At 43.9% G+C, this 21,381-nt stretch overlaps 1 protein-coding gene across 1 annotated transcript; it reads left to right on the top strand.

Annotated features, from left to right (window-relative positions):
* The first annotated feature begins 329 nt into the window (after window positions 1-329).
* LOC141129831 (olfactory receptor 5AR1-like) lies at window positions 330-1,259 on the top strand. Its single transcript, XM_073617894.1, has one exon. The coding sequence runs from the start codon at window positions 330-332 to the stop codon at window positions 1,257-1,259; it is 930 nt and encodes a 309-aa protein (XP_073473995.1).
* Window positions 1,260-21,381: the final 20,122 nt, after the last annotated feature.

The following is a 21,381-nucleotide window of genomic DNA, read 5'->3' as shown; positions in this document are numbered from 1 at the left end:
TAACGTGCTTGAGATTGTTCATAGCTGTGTCACGGATGCAACCTGTGTTAAATATTTGTTTGTAAAATAAATGATGTATTACTTATTATCATTTATTACAGATAATGATGTGTAAAAATAGTTAGTTATGTAAAACAGTACACCTAAGCAAAAAATGAACAGAGCCTTAATAAAACAATCTCTCTCCTCGATTTAATTACCATCTAAAATATCTCTCAGACTATTTTATATGCATTTACATTTTTATTGCAATTTTAGTAAGATTATGATGCTTTGCTTTTATAATTTTCTCTTTATTTTGTATTATACAGTTTTTCTCTATCCATAGTATGGCCCCGAGTAACCTGTCCAGTGTAACTGAATTCATATTCATGGGTATCACCAGTGATCAAACATTGCCACTTTTTCTTTTCCTTCTGTTTTTGCTCATATATCTTATTACTGTTTTTGGAAACACTGCCATCATATTAATTATAATAATGATTAATGACTTGCACAACCCAATGTATTTCTTTCTCAGCAATTTGTCCTTCTCAGACCTATGTTTCTGTTCTGCTGTGACTCCTAAAATGCTGTATGATTTGCTTTCTGAGAAGAAGCTCATCACTTTTGTTGGCTGTTTGCTACAACTATTTTTCTTTGCTTTCTTTGCAACCACAGAAGGCTATTTAATATCTACCATGGCTTATGACCGCTTTGTTGCAATTTGTCATCCTCTTCTCTATGTGGTTATCATGAATAGAAGAACAAGGTTGGTCCTGATGACTGTTGTGTATTTTGGTGGACTTGTCACAGCTGGGATTCACACAAGTAGCACATTTAGTTTGAGTTTTTGTGGATCAAATGTAATCAACCACTACTACTGTGACATTAACCCCCTGATGTCACTGTCCTGTTCTGATACGTATATAAACAAAACAGTCGTATTTAGTATAGTTGCCACTCTAGGTCTGTTTTCAGCAGCAGTTACCTTAGCCTCATATATCTACATATTTTTCACCATAATGAACATCCGCTCACTGGAGGGAAGACACAAAGCATTTTCTACATGTAGCTCCCATCTGTCCTGTGTTGCCTTGTTTTATGGAACAGTTTTTTTCATGTATCTACGTCCAGCTTCCAGCTATTCTGTTACCCAAGAAAAAGTGGTGTCAATCTTTTACACTATGGTTATCCCAATGATGAACCCCATCATCTATAGCTTGCGAAACAGAGAAGTGAAAGATGCTATGACTCGTTATATTAAAAAATTATTATAAATAAATGTATTGTATTTAGTTTTTTTATTAGCATCCTGGTAGCAAAGTGTACTAATCAAGGATAACTGTATATTAAGAAAATATAGTTATCCTTTTCGCCTAACCCCTAACCTAAAGTAACTTACCTTCTCCACCCCAGATGCAAACTTTCCTATGGCCCTTATGCTGCGTACACACAAGCGGACTTTTTGACCGGACTGGTCCGACGGTCTATCCAACGGACTTTCGGAGGACTTCCGACGGACTTTCCGAACAAACGGACTTGCCTACAAACGATCACACCAAAGTCCGACGGATTCGTACGTGATGACGTACGACCGGACTAAAATAAGGAAGTTGATAGCCAGTAGCCTATAGCTGCCCTAGCGTCGGTTCTCGTCCGTTGGACTAGCATACAGACGAGTGGACTTTTCGATCAGACTTGAGTCCGTCGGAAAGATTTGAAACATGTTCCAAATCTAAAGTCGTCAGATTTTCAAAAAAGTCAGCTGCAGGTTCGATGAAGCCCACACAGTCTGGACCAGTCCGGTCGAAAAGTCAGCTCGTGTGTATGCGGCATTAGAAGTTTTCAGAGCCTATGGCTGAAATCTTTCTTTTGCTGCTTCTGCACAGTTAAACAGAATAGTATGCTATATAGTGATAGTAAACTGATACAGTTCAATACAACAACAAAAAATATACATATGAGTGGGACAGGACAGTGTCCCTCATTGTTAAAGCGTTATTAAACCTAAAACCAAAAGTGCATTATATTGCAGCTCAGGGGCAGACTGGGCAGAGGGGCAATTGTCCCCAATTGTACCCAAACAAAATTGATCTCCTCTTTTTCCCACAAATAGAGCTTTCTTTTGGTGGTATTTGATCACCTCTGCGGGTTTTTATTTTTTGCGCTATAAACAAAAAAAGAGCGTCAATTTTGAAAAAAAAAATATTTTTTACTTCTTGCTATAATAAATATCCCCCCCCCCCAAAAAAAAAAAAAAAAAAAATTTCTTCATCAGTTTAGGCCAATATGTATTCTTCTACATTTTTGTGCTAAAAAAAATCACAATAAGCGTATTTTGATTGGTTTGCGCAAAAGTTAGGGCGTCCACAAAATATGGGATAGATTTATGGCATTTCTATTATTATTATTTTTTTACTAGTAATGGCAGTGATTTGCAATTTTTAGCGGGACTGTGACATTGTGCCAGACAGATCGGACACGTTTAACACTTTTTTGGGACCATTGACATTTATACAGGGATCAGTGCTATAAAAATGCACTGATTACTGTGTAAATGTGACTTTCAAAGAAGGGGTTAACACTAGGGGGGCGATCAAGGGGTTAAATGTGTTGCCTGGGAGGTGTTTCTAACTGTGGGGGGATGGGACTGACTGAAGGAGGAGAGAGAGATCGCTGTTCATAATCACTAGGAACACTGACATTTACATTGACAGATCCCTGTTCTGGCTCTCTTTACCGCGATCCCGGGTGGCCGGCAGACATGGCGGCTGCCCGCAACGTGCATCGGGTCCCCCGCGCGTGCCTACTATGGCTCTTTTTTTTGACAGTAAGAGTTTTTTATTTATTTTAAAATTATAAAATACAAAACAGCATGAGCATAATCAGTACAGTATTTGCCACCAGATCGTAACTCAGTGGGATTTATCTATTGCCAGGCAATCGGGGAATCAGAGTTTCCAAAGGTGAAAAGCAGTCTGTAGTAAAGAATATGTCTATTTTTAACTACAAATATCAAATGGTTCAGTACAGAAGGGGGGTGCATATACTTTATACAAACAGAGGTATTCTTAGCTTGTTCCTAGCATTCTCCTGCTAGAGATATAGCGAGAAGGAGATTATTTCGGACCGGGGGGGGGGGAGGGACGGGAGAGAACAGGGAGGAGGGGAGGAGGGGGAGGAAAGAAGGAGGGGAAAGGAGGAAAAAGGGGAAGGGAGGAAAAAAAAAAAGGGGGGGGGGGGGGAGGGAGAGGGAGGATGAGGGGGGGGAGATGGCCCAGAGAACGATCCGAAACCACTCTCAGCTCTCCAGTAACTTATAGATGCAATACCGTGACGGTTGCATATGATAGGAGTTCACTGCTTTAGGCATCAGACCAGTGTGACCATATTTTTTCAAATTTCGCTGGGCAGTTCCTACTTTCATATGTAATTTTGTATAATGGAAGGACTTTATTGATTGCATTTCGCCATGCGGCAACTGTGGGGAGCTCTGTACCCTTCCATTTCAACAGGATTTCCCTTCTTGCATAGTAGAGGGCAAAAGTCAGGCATAATTTGGTATAGCGGTCCCCTTCTACATCCCCGAGATAGCTGAGCAAGAAGACAAGAGGGTCCAGTGTCAACGCGGCGCCACAGATTTCTGTTAGTACCTCCGACACCCCTCTCCAGTATGGATGAATCTTGTGACAAGTCCAGACCATATGGAAGAAGGAGCCTCGCTCGGTAGAGCATCTCGTGCACAGTGGGCTGAGAGAGGGGTATATATTGGCCAACCTTTGTGGGGTATAGTATGCCCTATGCAGAAATTTTAATTGCACAAAACGATCTCTGGACGCTATCATAGAAGGAATAAATGTGGATACACATTCTTCCCATATATCTTCGTCTAGGTTTTGGAATATCTACCCTCCACTTGGCCAGCATATGTGAGGTGTCCGTGTCATGAGCCACTGTAAGATACATGTAGAGGGTAGAAAGTGGTTTGAGCAGTAGTTCTGATGTAAGAAGTCTCTCAATGGGATCAGAAGTCAAAGTGATTGGGCTAGGTAATTGGGAGGCAAGGGCATGTCGGAGCTGCCAGTAACGAAATTGGAAGGAGCGAGGAAGTTTAAATGCTTGTTTTAGTTCTAGAAATGTTAGGATATTACCGTTTGGCATTACTTGCTTGAGGGTAACAATGCCCTTCATTGCCCATGCCACCGGGTCAGGTATTGTATTCAAATGGGGAAGAAAGGGATTGCCCCATAGGGGTGTATGAGGGGAGACCACCATGGGGTCACGATGTGCCGCCCGGGAACACTGCCAAATCCGTATAGTGGTCTTCATGGGTACTGTAACAGCCGGGTGTGCTTTACATCCCCTGAAGACTAGATTAGGGCCGCATATGAGCCTAGGATTGCAGCTTCGAGGGTAACCGCTGGGTTCTGCCTAGGTTGGGAAAACCACCAGCGGACGGTAACCAAAACCGCCGCCCAGTAATATATAAGGAAATTCGGGAGGGCCAGGCCACCCCCAGACAGGGGAAGATAAAGGGTCCGTCTGGCCACTCTAGGAGGTTTACCCGCCCAGACAAAGTCACTCACAATGCTGTCCAGTCTCCGGAACAAAGCCCGGGGTATATGAACAGGAGTGTGGCGGAAAAAATATAACAGTTTGGGCAAATACACCATTTTGATTAAATTCCCTCTGCCCACCGGCGTAAGTGGGAGCTTGCGCCAAGTGGTGCACTGTTTGGTAAGTTTGTCCAACACCGGGAGAATATTACGGTCCAGGTATCCATCTAAGGACAAGGCCACTCTGACGCCCAAGTATGTGAACTCTTCAACCCATCGAAGAGGGGTTAGAGTATTAATGCGAGGCAGGGATGGGTGAAGTGGGAAGAGGACTGATTTGTCCCAGTTGATACGGACTCCTGAAAAACGGCTGAAAGTATCAAACTGAGACAAGGCAGCCCTCAAGGACCCGGAGGCATCAGCTAAATAAAGGAGGGAATCATCGGCATAAAGGGACAATTTCTCCTCCAGCGGGCCTACTCTAATACCCCTGATAGCTCGGTCACTTCTAATATGAGCCGCCAGCGGCTCCAGGGCCAAGGCAAACAATGCCGGGGACAGCGGACATCCCTGCCGAGTCCCCCTCTCTAAGAGGAAGGGTTCCGACAGGTTACCCCCTGTGCGTATGCGAGCCCTTGGGTATGTATACAACATCTGAATCCAGGAGAGAAAGACTGGACCAAAACCAAATCTAGAAAGGACCCTCCACAGGTAGCCCCACTCGACCAAGTCAAAAGCTTTCTCTGCGTCGAGTGAGGCTACCACCCCAGGGCTCCCCGGGTCAGCCACTGCAATATGAGTGTGCAATCTACAGATATTTATATCTGTACCTCTTCCGGGCATGAACCCGTTTGGTCCGGATGAGTCAGGGCCGTGATAACTTTATTTAAATGGTTGGCAAGGATTTTGGCTAGGACCTTCGCATCAACATTTAGGAGAGAAATAAAGCGGTAAGATGCGCAGAGGGTAGGGTCCTTCCCCGGCTTTGGAATAAGCACTATAACTGCTTCACCCATCGAGGCCGGGAGGGCCCCAGTTTTTAAAGCTGAGCTAAAGACCATCTGTAGTCTAGGGGCTAGTTCTTCCATGTAAGTCTTATAGAACTCTACTGGGAAGCCGTCTGGACCCGGTGTTTTTCCTGTCTGCATCATTCTGAGGGCTTTTTGTATCTCTTCCAATTGAATGGGGGCGTCCAGAGTGTTTGCTGCGGTGGGTGTAAGGACTGGGATGTCAATTTCCTCCAAATAGTCGGTAAGGGCTTGTTGGTCATATATTACTCGTGTGCTATATAATTGTTGATAGTAGTTAGTGAAGCATCTATTTATTTCCGCTGGGGAGGAATGAAGTGTCCCATCCTGGTCCCTAATCTGCGATATTGCCGTTACCCCGGATTGTTCCCTGGACAGCCAGGCCAAAAGGCGACCTGTCTTCTCTCCCTGCTCAAATATGCGTTGGGATTGGTATAATAGCTTTTTTTGTGTCAGGGAGGTCTGCGTCAATAAGGTTTGTTGGATAAGGGATTGGAGTGTGGCATAATGTTGTGGGTCGCGAGACCGGACATATAGAGCCTCTTGTCTAATCGCCTCAGCCTCAAGTCTAGTAAGCTCTGCCCTGCGTAGTCTTCTTACTTTAGCAATGATACATTGGTAATGCCCTCTTGATGAGGCCTTAAAGGCCTCCCAAACAGTGTTATCAGGGGCAGTGCCCGGGTTGTCTTCCCAGAATTGCTGCACTGATTCCCGAAACTGAGAGTCCACATCTGCATCGGATATCCAGAATCTGGACAACCTCCAGAGTCTATCCGACGGAGTCGCCGTCAGTTCCAGGGACAGCAACAACGGGGCGTGGTCTGAGATCCCCCGTGGAAGTATGCTGATGTTTCGAACTCTGGGAAGGACAGGGGCCGCCACATAGGCCAGGTCTATACGAGAGAATGATCTATGTGTGGCTGAGTGGCATGTAAAAGCCTTAGTTTGAGGGTTTTTCCATCTCCATACATCCACCAGACCATATGTGTCAGTCCACTCTGCTAAATCATGACGAGCCGTACCGCCCACTGAGCTCCTATCCAACCCAGAGTCCGGGACAAGAATCCGGGGGGAACCAAGCCAGCCCTCCCGAGATTAAATTGAGGACCCTGAAGGAAGCCGGGGGGGGGGGGGCAGGTATACACCCACCAGCACCCATGGCAAGTCATATATCAGAGCATGTATTAGTACATATCTCCCATCAGGATCCAAAATTAAATCAAGGAGTTTAAAAGGGAGAGTTTTTAGGACCAAAATGCTAACCCCTCTAGCAAAGTTGGAGTAGGTAGAGTGGTAGTGGTGACCTACCCAAGGTCTCTTTAGACTGAGGGTTTTGCTACCTATCAAATGTGTCTCCTGTAACACACAAATATGGGGATTATGCTTTTTAATAAATTGAAACATTAAGGAGCGTTTCAGTGGAGAGTTTAAACCCCGTGTGTTCCAGGAGAGGATATCAAGGTTAGTCATGTATACAATTTAATTACTAAAAAAAAGGATACATGTTGCGTACAAGTCCCGGTGCACCACCGGCCATCATAAGGAGCGCCTGAAGTGAACCAGAGCCTGACAAGAGATCTAGTATACTAAGCAAACACAGTACTGTCAAATAATATAAAACAAAAAACTGGGAGCCAAAAACATGGCTCAACATCCCCAAACCTCCCCCCACCCCACCCGACCCCCGAACATGGAGGCAGGTTTGTAACCCAAAATTTGCTACAGCCCAAAGGCTGGTCATGGAGGCAGTGAACTAGAGGCAACCAACCTCTGAGAATCAAAAATAGTCAAGTGTACTTTAAGTTCCGGTAAGGAAGAGATGGTGTGGATCACCCGGAGCCCCGGGGGCACAAAGCTTGCGGTAGTTGCTGAGTATCCCCGACCCCAGCCGGGATCGAGGGTTTGCTGGAAAAATAGCAGGGGAAGGAGGGGAGAGAAGGGGGGAGGAGAGAAACAAAAGGCAGGTGGCTGATGGGGCCCCATCCTGTCCCAAGGGGGATAAGGTGCCATATCTGCTTCCTTAGTGACAACCCAGGATTTATAAAGAATCTCATCTTTTCTCCAGCAGTAAACAGCACTAATGAAGGGTATCTATATATGAGGAGAAGTTCAGGGTTTCACACCGAGCGTCTCTTCTAACTCCACGCTGGAACTTGAGAAGACCCTTGTGCCACTAGAGATGTACTGGAGGGGGGGAGTTTGGGCTAGGTCCAAAGTCATAAAACCAGAGGGGGTACTGAACAAATAGCCCTCGGCTGCCCTTGATGATATGATAGGGGGTTCACAGAGGTGCCCAGGATCGATCCCTCCCTTCTAGAAACAAGTCCCCTGCAGAGTCTCCAGCAGTGTACTCACAAATTTCCAGGGGGGAAGTCACCTGCGAATGGTGTCAGCCCATGCAGCCGCTTCTCTGGGAGAGGTGAAGAATTGCACTTTTTCGCCATCCTGCACCCTCAGTTTGGCTGGGAATAGCATACTATACTTGATCCCTTTCTCTCTCAGCATGGCACGGACGTGGTCGAAAGACTTCCGCTGTCTCTGTGTCTCTACAGAGTAGTCTGGAAAGATGAGAATTTTCGTGTTTTCGTTGTGTAGTTCTCCTTGCAAGCGAGCAGAGCGGAGCACGGTATCCCTGTCTCTGTAATGCAGGAGTTTGAAAATGAATGTGCGCGGCGGCGCTCCCTGTGGGCCTCTGCTAGCAGGCATTCGATGGGCTCGTTCGATGGAGAAGTGCGGGGAAAATTGTGCTTTCGGGAGGAGAGTTGGCAGCAATTTCTCCATAAATCCGACCGGGTCTGTTCCCTCTGCACCCTCCGGGAGGCCGAGAACCCGGAGATTATTCCTCCGATTCCGGTTCTCGGCGTCCTCGGCCCTGAATTCAAGTGCTCTCACCTTCCTTTTGAGAATCTGAATGTCCTCGTGGTGTTCTCTCTGCACATCTTCTGAGGCAGAGATCCACCGTTCCACCTCCCCCACTCGCTCTCTGAAACGATCTATGTCCCGGCGAATGAGGGCAGTTTCTTCCTGGACGTGGTCTATCTTGATGGTGAGAGTGGCCTGGCATGTGGAGATAGCTTGCATCAGAGCCTCAAACGCCTGGGATCCAGCCTGGATCACGCCGTCCGGCGGGGCGGATGTCTGCGTCTCCATGTGGCGAGCCTTAAGAAGAGAAGGCCCGGGCTTCGGCGGCGTTCGCGTAGTCTCAGGGAGTCGCGGTTTCTGTGCCCCCTTTTTGTATCTGTGCATTCCCTGAGTCACAGGGGAGCCCTCGGTGTATTTGGCAGGGCAGTAGGTGCAAAATCCACACCAGGATTTTAGAAGGATATAAGTCCGGAGTGGGAGCTCTGGTACTACACGTCCGCTCCCAGCGCCATCTTGGACACGCCCCCCCTGCTATGGCTCTTAAAGGAGCCGACGTACACCTACGGCGATTTGCGGGAACGAGCTGACCTGCCGCAGTATAATGACGGCGGCTGGTTGGCAAGTGGTTAAATCTGACTTTAGGGTTCACAAACATGTGGGATTGGGTTAATGCTATGCCTCTTGTAGAACCACGCCCAATTTAAAGTACATTCTCTGCCTACAACGGCATGCTAGATGCACAGCAAAAAGGTGTCCTTAACCGCTTGCTGACCAGCCGCCGCAGTTTTAGTGCGGCAGAATGGCACGGTTGGGCGAAACAGCGTTACCTTACGTCACTTCGCCTTTTGGCCACTAGGGGCACACGCCTGCATCGTGTGCCCGGAGCTGATGCGAGTGCCCGGCAGACGCGATAACCGACGGGCTTCCGCAATCGCTTGTAACAGAGCGAGAACCGGGATCTGTGTATTTAAACACACAGATCCCGGTTCTTTCAGGGGAGAAGAGACAGATTGTGTGTTCATACTATGTATGAACACCAATCTCTCTCTCTCCTCCTAAACAGTCCCACCCCCCCACAGTTAGAAACACACATAGGGAACACAGTTAACCCCTTGATCGCCCCCTAGTGTTAACCCCTTCCCTGCCAGTGACATTTACACAGTAATCCGTGCATTTTTATAGCACTGATCGCTGTATAATTTTCAATGGTTTAAAAAATGTGTCAAAAGTGTCCGATGTGTCTGCCATAATGTCGCAGTCCTGATAAAAATCGCAGATCGCCGCTATTACTAGTAAAAAAAAATAAAATGCTATAAATCTATCCCCTATTTTGTAGATGCTATAACTTTTGCGCAAACCAATCAATATACGCTTATTGCAATTTTTTTAACAAAAATATGTAGAAGAATACATATTGGCCAAAACTGAGGAAAAAATTAGTTTTTTTGATAAAAAATTTGGGATATTTATTATATCAAAAATTAAAAGATATAGGGGTTATTTACTAAAGGAAAATCCACTTTGCACTGCAAGTGCACTTGGAAGTAAAGTCGCTGTAGATCTGAGGGGAACATGCGAGGAAAATAAAAAACAGCATTTTAGCTTGCACATGATTGGATGATAAAATCAGCAGAGCTTCCACTCATTTCAGATCTACCCCTTAGATTTAGAGAGACTGCACTTTCAAGTGCACTTGCAGTGCAAAGTGGATTTGTTTTTCCTCTGTTTCCATCTGGTGATCTGACCAGTAACACACCTCCGTGATTAGTGAGACACTCCGTATGAACGAGCACAGACAGCAGCATTGTCAGTCTGGGGGGAGGGTAGTGTTAACTGTATTAGTGGATTTAAATACTCTAAACAAATTGAAGCCAAACTTACAAACTTACTCCAACTTACACTTTATAACTAGTTACAGCAAACTTTTTCCTTTTGGCATAAAGGTTTTGCATGAATAAATAAAAGCTGATAAAAGTTGATACGTTTAGGAATGTGAACTAACAGTAAAAAAATGCCTGTTCTCAAACACCCTTTCCTCCACAATCACTCAAGCAAACAGCAAGGTGGGGATACAGTGTGTTTTTTCATGCATGCTACTGACACCCACAATATGCCAGAGACTGGAAACCAGGAGAGCGATCTGGCCCTCATAATTTGTATCCCATAAGGGCTTGGAGTCCCCAAAATGGTGACAAGATACTGCAATCTTGGACAATTGCTGGCACAAACATTTACTTCCATTTCATAATTATGGACTTTCTCCACCATTTTGATAGAGTATGTGACTTGCTAGATTATGCACAGACAACTTAAGGCTGCTTTCACACTAAAAGTGCCGGCCGATAGCGGTGCTTTACCGCTGTTTAAGCGGCGTCTTTGCACTGCTTTTGGCCCGCTTTTGCCGCTTTTCCAAAGAAGGGGTTAAAAACTCCCATGTTGCGGCGCTTCTGAATTACTTTTTAGGCACAACCTCCCCCACTTCATGTGACTCATTAGTGTTACAGAGTCTCAGGTGTGAATGGGGAGCAGGTGTGTTAAATTTGGTGTTATTGCTCTCACTCTCTCATACTGGTCACTGGAAGTTCAACATGGCACCACATGGCAAAGAACTCTCTGAGGATCTCAAAAAAAGAATTGTTGCTCTACATAAAGATGGCCTAGGCTATAAGAAGATTGCCAAGAACCTGAAACTGAGCTGCAGTATGGTGGCCAAGACCATATAGTGGTTTAACAGGACAGGTTCCACTCAGAATAGGCCTTGCCATGGTCAACCAAAGAAGTTCAGTGCACGTGCTCAGCGTCATATCCAGAGGTTGTCTTTGGGAAATAGACATATGAGTGCTGCCAGCATTGCTACAGAGATTAAAGGGGTGGGAGGTCAGCCTGTCAGTGCTCAGATCACACGCTGCACACTGCATCCATTGGTCTGTATGGCTGTTGTCCCAGAAAGAAGCCTCTTCTAAAGATGATGCACAAGAAAGCCCGCAATTTGCTGAAGACAAGCAGACTAAGGATATGGATTATTGGAACCATGTCTTGTGGTCTGATGAGACCAACATAAATTTATTTGGTTCAGATGGTGTCAAGCGTGTGTGGCGGCAACCAGGTGAGGAGTACAAAGACAAGTCTGTCTTGCCTACAGTCAAGCATGGTGGTGGGAGTGTCATGGTCTGGAGCTGTATGAGTGCGGCCGACACTGGGGAGCTACAGTTCATTGAGGGAACCATGAATGTCAACATGCACTGTGGCATACTGAAGCCGAGCATGATCCCCTCCCTTCAGAGATTGGGCCGCAGGGCAGTATTCCAACATGATAACAACCTCAAACTCACCTCCAAGACGACCACTGCCTTGCTAAAGAATCTGAGGGTAAAGGTGATGGATTGGACAAGCATGTCTCCAGACCTAAACCCTATTGAGCATCTGTGGGGCATCCTCATACAGAAGGTGGAGGAGTGCAAGGTCTCTAACATCCACCAGCTCCATCTTAGGGATGTACTCATTTTTGTTGCCAGCGGTTTAGACATTAATGGCTGTGTGTTGAGTTATTTTGAGGGGATAGCAAATTTACACTGTTATACAAGCTGTACGCTCATTACTTTACATTGTAGCAAAGTGTCATTTCTTCATTGTTGTCATAGTTACATAAAGACACCAGTCCATCCAGTATGAGTGCGTGTCTACAATTATCCCAATTTATTTAAGGTACCCATATAGTGCCATCAATTTTACAAATCGTTCCACACATACATCGTACACTCACATCGGTCCCTACCCTCAAGGAGCCCACAATCCAAGGTCCCCAACTCACATTCATATACTAGGGCCAATTTTGGACAGAAGCCAATTAACCAACCAGCATGTCTTTGGAGTGTGGGAGGAAACCGGAGTACCCGGAAGAAACCCACGCAGACACAGGGAGAACATGCAAACTCCAGGCAGGTAGTCTCATGGGTGGGATTCGAACCAGCGACCCTTTTTACTGCTAGGAGAGAGTGCTACTCACTACACCACTGTGCTGTCACATGAAAAGATATAATAAAATAGTTACAAAAATGTGAGGGTGTACTGTGTGTGTATATATATATATACACACACACACACACGTGTTTTGGCTTTTATTTCTATTTTAAACTGAACGGGTTGTTTTACAAGATGAGGGATCACATATACTTTAAGAGAAGGTTTTAGTTAAAAACAAAAATTGATTTTTTGGCCATACATTGTTAATTTGTATTTACTCAATGGCTCCTGCAGACTATCTGTAAAGCCTCGTACACACAATGCGATTGTTGGCCAAACGAGCGTCTGATTTTTGTCAAAAGGGTGTGTGTCAGGATCTTGTCTTGCATACGGTACACAAATTGTCGGTCGAAAACATGAAGGTAGTGACGTACTATGCCGCGTACACACGAGCGGACTTTCTATCCTACTTGGTCCGGCACACTTTCCGACGGACTTTGTCCGCCAGGTGCGCCGGACTTTAAAACGGACGGACTTGCCCACACACGCCGGGACTTTCCGGCGGGCTAAGTCCGCCCGTCTTTCCGACGGACTTTCGCCGGAGTTCCGGCGGACTTTCAGAATGAACGGACTTGCCCACACACGGACAAGTCCGTTCATTTTGAACGTGACTCAGGTGCGACGGGACTAGAGAAGGATGTCAATCTTGCCGCTTTTATCGGCGAGATTGACACCTTGCTAGCCCCGTCGCGGGGCATACCAGGCCCTTAGGTCTGGTATGGATTATAAAGGGGAACCCCGCTACGCCGAAAAAACGGCGTGGGGTCCCCCTAAAATCCATACCAGACCCCGATCCGAGCACGCAGCCTGGCCGGTCAGGAAAGGGGGTGGGGACGAGCGAGCGCCCCCCCCCTCCTGAACCGTACCAGGCCGCATGCCCTCAACATGGGGGGTGGGTGCTTTGGGGGAGGGGGGCGCCCTGCGCCCCCCCCCCAAAGCACCTTGTCCCCATGTTGATGAGGACAAGGGCCTCTTCCCGACAACCCTGGCCGTTGGTTGTCGGGGTCTGCGGGCGGGGGCTTATCGGAATCTGGGAGCCCCCTTTAATAAGGGGGCCCCCAGATCCCGGCCCCCCACCCTATGTAAATGAGTATGGGGTACATGGTACCCCTACCCATTTACCTAGGAAAAAAGTGTAAGTAATAAAACACACTACACAGGTTTTTAAAATATTTTATTAAACAGCTCCGGGGGGGGGATCTTCCTCCGGCTTCGGGGGTCTTCTTCCGGCTTCGGGGGTCCCTCCGCTTCATCTTCTCCCGGCGTCCGGTTGGTTCTTCTCCGCTCTCCGGCCTCTTCTCCCGGTGTCGCAGGTCTTCGGCCGGCCCCTCCGCTCTCTTCATGTAGCTCTATTGCGAGCGGAGGTCCGGACTTCTGGGTTTCTTGGCTTCTTGGCTTCTCTTCTCTTCTCTTCCCCCAGATGTTGACACGACGCTCTCTCCGGCTGGACTGGTCTCTGAGGGCTGCGTTGTGACTTATATAGGCGGAGACCCCGCCCCCATATGATGTCACAGTCCTTGGGCATGCTGGGACTGTGACGTTTTAGGGGGCGTGGTCGACCACGCCCCCTAAAACGTCACAGTCCCAGCATGCCCAGGGACTGTGACATCATATGGGGGCGGGGTCTCCGCCTATATAAGTCACAACGCAGCCCTCAGAGACCAGTCCAGCCGGAGAGAGCGTCGTGTCAACATCTGGGGGAAGAGAAGAGAAGAGAAGCCAAGAAGCCAAGAAGCCCAGAAGTCCGGACCTCCGCTCGCAATAGAGCTACATGAAGAGAGCGGAGGGGCCGGCCGAAGACCTGCGACACCGGGAGAAGAGGCCGGAGAGCGGAGAAGAACCAACCGGACGCCGGGAGAAGATGAAGCGGAGGGACCCCCGAAGCCGGAAGAAGACCCCCGAAGCCGGAGGAAGATCCCCCCCCGGAGCTGTTTAATAAAATATTTTAAAAACCTGTGTAGTGTGTTTTATTACTTACACTTTTTTCCTAGGTAAATGGGTAGGGGTACCATGTACCCCATACTCATTTACATAGGGTGGGGGGCCGGGATCTGGGGGCCCCCTTATTAAAGGGGGCTCCCAGATTCCGATAAGCCCCCGCCCGCAGACCCCGACAACCAACGGCCAGGGTTGTCGGGAAGAGGCCCTTGTCCTCATCAACATGGGGACAAGGTGCTTTGGGGGGGGGGGGGCGCAGGGCGCCCCCCTCCCCCAAAGCACCCACCCCCCATGTTGAGGGCATGCGGCCTGGTACGGTTCAGGAGGGGGGGGGGCGCTCGCTCGTCCCCACCCCCTTTCCTGACCGGCCAGGCTGCGTGCTCGGATCGGGGTCTGGTATGGATTTTAGGGGGACCCCACGCCGTTTTTTCGGCGTAGCGGGGTTCCCCTTTATAATCCATACCAGACCTAAGGGCCTGGTATGCCCCGCGCTCGCCGCAATAGGAAGATTTGTTTTTCCTATTGCAGCGAGCGCGAGATGCAATACCATCCCCTCGTGTCGTATTTGGTCTGTCGGACCAGCCTACACACGAGCGGGCTTTCCGTCGGACCAGCACACACACGAGCGGACTTTCCGCCCGAAACTGAGTCCGACGGAAAGATTTCAAACATGTTTAAAATCTAGGTCCGGCGGGCTTTTGGGAAGAAGTCCGCCGGAAAAGTCCGCCGCCGCCCACACACGGGCGGATTGTCCGGCACACTCTGGTCCGCCGGACCAAGTATGCCGGAAAGTCCGACCGTGTGTACGCGGCACTAGACGTACTAAAAGACTATAAAGAGGAAGTTCATTTCTCAAGCGCCACCCTTTGGGCTCCTTCTGCTAATTTTGTGTTAGTAGAAGTTTGGTGCGTGTTGATTTGCACTTTTCAGTTTTTTTCTGAACGGCCGTTCGTCAACCAGCCATGTTGCATAATCGGAGGAGAGAATGGGTTATTATTGGGTTAGGAGTTATTGCTTTGACCCAAGTCCAGTCCAGGAACAGGAGGAGGATGAGTTCTTGGATCAAAAATTGGTTGCTTAATCGTGACCAATTGTGTCATATGCCATTGCTGCGGGAGCTCCAGGAGAATAATCCGGTGGATTTTCTGAATTATCTCCGGACGACAGACCCTTTGTCAGGAAAGAAGCAAGTACCAGTCTCGCCAATATCGCTGCCTTCCTTCGCACATGTGCGGTAGAGCGGCACTCCGGCGCATCTCTGGACACAATACAGCGAAACAGCTAATGTGCAATTCAGCAAAATGGCTAGTGCGCGATTCAGTGCAACGGCGAATGCACGTACGCAATAGCACAACATGAGCCTCCCACTGGCCTATAAAAGCCACTCTGTGTCATGACCAGATTGCTGATTTGTCTTTCAGCTCCCCGTGTGTTTCCTGCTTGTATCCTGATTCTTGATTACCTGTTGTGACCCGGATTGACCTTGACCTGCTCTGATCGCTTCCTGCATCTGACCCTTGGCTTGCCTCTCGGACTCCTCCACTTGCTTCCTGTGTTTGACCCTCAGCCTGTCTATGGATATTGCTTCCTGTCTCCAGTGATTGACCCTCAGCCTGCTCCCGGACTTTGCTACTGTCTTCAGTGCTCGACCCCTGGCTTGCTCACAGACTTTGCTTCCAGTTACCTGTGTTTGACCCTCGGCCTGTTTACGGACTTTGCTATCAATCTTCAGTACTAAGTCATCAGCCTGCTGACAGACCTGCTAACAGTCCTTTGCACTAGACTGTTTTTGCCTATCTAGAGACTCTTACTAGTCAATGGTGTTTGACCCCCGGCCTGTGTTTGGATCAGCTGTTCATCTTCCTTCTTGAGCTTCAGCATCCTTCAGTCCTGCACAGCTGTCTCCCTGCCGGTGACCTTCACATAAGACCTGCCCAGCCTGCTGTTGACTTGTGCCTCTTTGTGCCCTTCACCCCCTGTACCATCTCCAGGAGTGTAGTGCGCTTAGTCGCAAGAGGTTACCGCTCTCAGCATCTTGGCCTCAGTGAGTACCCTTATCTGACACCCCTGCTTTCACCAACTCTTGGCATTGGGGACCCGCTATATTAAGATGCAGGACACATGCATGAGGCTTTCCATCACTCTAGAGCAAAGGCTCATAGCCACCTTGCGGTACTTGGCGATGGAGAGAAGTCTCCAGGACCTCAAGTTTACGACTGGGAGTCGTTATTCCACAGACCTGCTCAGCCATTATTCAAGTCCTGCAGAAGGACTATATTAGGGTATGTTTTTACCTTTAAGATCACATTCTATGTATTTATGTTTGCTAATGTATTGTATTAATTTGTTGATTACATAATTCTCAATATTGTAATATGCTGTGAATGTCATCTTTGTCCTCATGCATGCTGTAAGCTTTTCCTGCTCCTTTTTTTGGCCTACATGCATATTTTCCTTTGATAACCCCAGCATGCTATCCTGGGCCCATATACACCTAGCCTAGTACCCTAACAATGTTTTTTGCCAGCTACATTTTGGGGCTTACCCTAAACAACCTCTAAAATGTGTACAAATGTTATTGTTGTCCTCAAATTCAGGCAGAGTGCAAGAGGCCATTTTTTGTGGCCCAAACTCATTTGGAGCCCTCCCTCCCCCCCAAAATGCTAAGTCAACAGATCCAAATACTCTATCTGCTGACTTTGCAAAACCCATACACACTATCCCTCTTTTGTGTTCATATTTCTGTATAAATTCCCCAAACCATGTAGTGCAAGGACCTGCCTGATTAACTACAAATTGAAACTTCTTAATTGTTTGGCTCCTATTATATTGATTGGTTAAATCATAATGTCAAAATGTGCTGCAATTTGGACAGTGTGTATCCAGCTTTTTCGATTATGACACTTTTTACTTGTCCACTGAGCTGTCAATTAGGCATGTGCATTTCGTTTCGTTCCGAATCGAAATTCGGACGCATTTTTCATTATTCGGAAATTCGGATGCATCCGAATTTCCGAATTACAAAAGTAAAGAATTTAAACGAATCCGAAAAAAATGAACGAATTCGAAAACATATTCGAATCGAATTTGAGGACAAATTCGAAAACATATTCGAATCGAATTCGAAGACAAATTCGAATCGAATTCGAAAAAAATAGAAAACGTTTTTCTAAAAAAAACAATAAGATATATATATATATAATTTTATATATATATATATATATATTTTTTTTTTTTTATTTTTTATTATTCTCTTCTATTTTTTTTTTTGCTTTTCTTTTCTATTATTTTATATTCTATAACAGTCTTTCAATTCAAATTCGAATTCTTTCTATACGAAATTCGAATTTCGGAACATGGCTTCTAAAGTTTGAATTTCGTATAGAATGAATTCGAATTTGAATAGAAAAGATTAGAACAGAAAATAATAGAAAAGAATAGACTAGAAAAACAATAGAACAGAATAGAAGAAAATGTAATATATTCTTTTCTATTATTTTCTATTCTATTCTAATAATTTATATTCAAATTTGATTTCGGTCTATATGAAATTCGAATTTTGGAAGATGTTTTATATATATATATATATATATATATATATATATATATATAAATTTTTTTTCTATTCTGTTTCATTGTTTTTCTAGGCTATTCTTTTCTATTCTATACTTTTCTATTCGAATTTGAATTCATTCTATACGAAATTCGAATTTCGGAAGATGGCTTCTGAAAGTGGAATTTCGTATAGAATGAATTCGAATTTGAATAGAAAAGATTAAAATAGAAAATAATAGACTAGACAAACAATAGAACAGAACAGAATAAAATATAATATATATATTTTATTCTATTCTGTTCTATTGTTTTTCTAGTCTTTTCTCTTCTACTCTATTCTAATCTTTTCTATTCAAATTCGAATTCATTTTATAAGAAATTCAAGTTTCGGAAGATGGTTTTATATATATATATATATATATATATATATATATATATATATATATATATATTTTTTTTTTCTATGCTGGTTTATTGTTTTTCTATTCTTTTCTATTATTTTCTATTTTATTCTAATCTTTTCTATTTGAATGCAAATTTATTCTATATGAAATTTGAATTTCTGAAAATGGTTATACAGAAACAGAATGAAATAGAATGAAATCGAATTCTAATAGAAAAGACTAGAACAGAAAAACAATAGAACAGAATAGAAAAAAATTATATATACATTGGAAACCATCTTCCGAAATTGGAATTTGGTACAGAATGAATTTAAATAGAAAAGATTAGAATAGAACAGAAAATAATATAAAAGAATAGCATAGAAAAACAATAGAACAGAATAGAAAAAAACATTCTATTCTAATCTTTTCTATTCAAATTCATTCTGTACCAAATTCCAATTTCGGAAGATGGTTTTATATATATATATATATATATATATATATATATATATATATATATATATATATATATAAAATATTTCTTTCTATTCTGTTCTACTGTTCTATTGTTTTTCTATTCTATTCTTTTCTATTAGAATTTGATTTAATTCTATTTCTATATAACCATTTTCCGAAATTCTAATTTTGTATAGAATTAATTTGAATTCAAATAGAAATAGATTAGACTATAATAGAAAATAATATAAAAACAATTGAACAGAAAAAATATAATATATATATATATATATATATATCTATATATCTATATATCTATATAGATCTATATAGATCTATATAGATCTATATAGATATATAGATATATATATATATAGATATATAGATATATATATATATCTATATATATAGATCTATATAGATATATATAGATCTATATATATAGATATATATATCTATATATATATCTATATATATATATAAATATATATAACCATCTTCCGAAATTCGAATTTCGTATAGAATGAATTCAAATTCGAATAGAAAAGTTTAGAATAGAATAAAAAGAATAGCATAGAAAAACAATGAAACAGAATAGAAAAAAATATAATATATATATTATATTTTATTCTCTTCTGTTCTATTGTTTTTCTAGTCTATTGTATTTCTATTATTTTCTATTCTAATCTTTTCTATTCAAATTCATTCTATACGAAATTCTAATTTTAGAAGCCATCTTCCGAAATTCGAATTTCGCATAGAATTAATTCAAATTCGAACAGAAAAGTTTAGAATAGAATAGAAAAGAATAGCATAGAAAAACAATGGAACAGAATAGAAAAAAAATATAATATATATATAACCATCTTCCGAAATTGGAATTTGGTACAGAATGAATTCAAATTCGAATAGAAAAGATTAGAATACGATACATTATATTTTTTTCTATTCTGTTCTATTGTTTTTCTATGCTATTCTTTTATATGTTCTATTCTATCCTAAACTTTTTTATTGGAATTCGATTTCATTCTATATGAATTTCAAATTTCGCAAAATGGTTATATATAGTTTACTTTTTCAAATTCAGTTAATGTTTTTTTCGAATGCAGTAGAATTTTTTCGAATTTTATAGTGTTTTTCGAATGTGGTAGAATTTTTTCGAATTTGACAGTTTTTTTCGAAAGTGGTAGAATTTTTTCGAATTTGATAGTTTTTTTCGAATGTGGTAGAATTTTTTCGAATTTGAAAGTTTTTTTCGAATGTAGTAGAATTTTTTTGAATTTGATCGTTTTTTTCGAATACGGTCGAATTTTTTCGAACGCGGTCGAATTTTTTCGAATTCAAATACGAAACGAATTCCGAAAACGAATGTAACAAATGCAACGAATTTAACTAAACGAATTTAGTTAAATAACGTATCGAAACGAAACTAAACTAAACAAATTTTTTCATCCTGCACATGTCTACTGTCAATAGTGTAAGGAGGGGCTGGCCAAAGTATCACTGATTATTTATGCAAACAGCACTTATGGAAGTGGAGAGGGTTACCTGTCCAAAACATCTTCCCATTACCCCCCTAAACTTTGTCTAATGGCCACCAGAGGAGGGGAGGAATCAGATAAGTTGACCTTCCACTTTTGTCTTTAAATACTAATTTAAGTGTATCCTTATGTTGGCTAAGCATGTTTGTGTCAAATCTGCTTGTAACTTTATGTGCAAAATTAGTAATTATATTTTTAATCCACAGTTTCCTTCCAACCCAGAGCAATGGCAGGACGTTGCAGCCCAGTTCCATCATCAGTGGGATTTTCCCAACTGTGGTGGTGCTATTGATGGCAAGCATGTCCGGATTGTACCACCACCCAAATCTGGCTCCCTATTGTTTTAATTCTAAGGGCTTTTGCAGCATAGTCATGCTAGCTGTAGTGTCTGCCAACTATGAGTTCCTGTATCTGGATGTTGGGAAGTACAGCCGCAACTCTGACGGAGGAGTGATTAGGCAGACAGAGTTCTACAAGCGGCTCCAGAATGGCACCTTAAACTTGCCACCTGCTAAGGAGAATGTTGAGGGCCTCAATTTTGTTTTTGTGGCAGATGGGTCCTTTACTCTGGGGGAACATCTGATGAAGCTGTTTCCTATGAGGAACATCACCCGAGAGCAGAGAATCTTCAATTACAGGCTCTCTCTTGCCAGAAGGGTGGTTGAAAACGCCTTTGGCATCCTATCGAGTCGTTTCAGGCTGTTTTTGACTCCAATCAACCTGGCACTCTACAAGATAAATCATGTGGTCCTGTGCTGCTGTATTCTCCATAATTGTTTAAGGAGGAATGCTACCAGCTACCTAGCCTCACTGCCAAGTGATGTGGACCCTGCAGTGGCAGGCCCAGCCGAAGAGGCTGCAGCTCGTTCGTCTGTGGGCGTGCTGACAGCTATTAAAAATGGCCATGCTGGATTGCCCTCACAAATTGCTAGAGATTTATGGCAGAAATATAACAATTAAATGTCTCTCCTCTGCCCATGTCTACACTGAAAAGGCAGCATTAATGGGCACTGATGAGCCAGGCAGCAACCAGAAAGTGTTCTTTACCCCTTAA

This window comes from Aquarana catesbeiana, linkage group LG02 (assembly GCF_042186555.1).
Source record: "Aquarana catesbeiana isolate 2022-GZ linkage group LG02, ASM4218655v1, whole genome shotgun sequence".
In the NCBI taxonomy this organism is placed as follows: domain Eukaryota; kingdom Metazoa; phylum Chordata; class Amphibia; order Anura; family Ranidae; genus Aquarana; species Aquarana catesbeiana.
Note: the sequence above shows the minus strand (reverse complement) of the source record. Positions and strands in the feature narration are given on the sequence as shown.

Bases quoted from the DNA above. Each gene is read 5' to 3' on its own strand.
- LOC141129831 (XM_073617894.1), top strand. From the start codon at position 330: ATGGCCCCGAGTAACCTGTCCAGTGTAACTGAATTCATATTCATGGGT.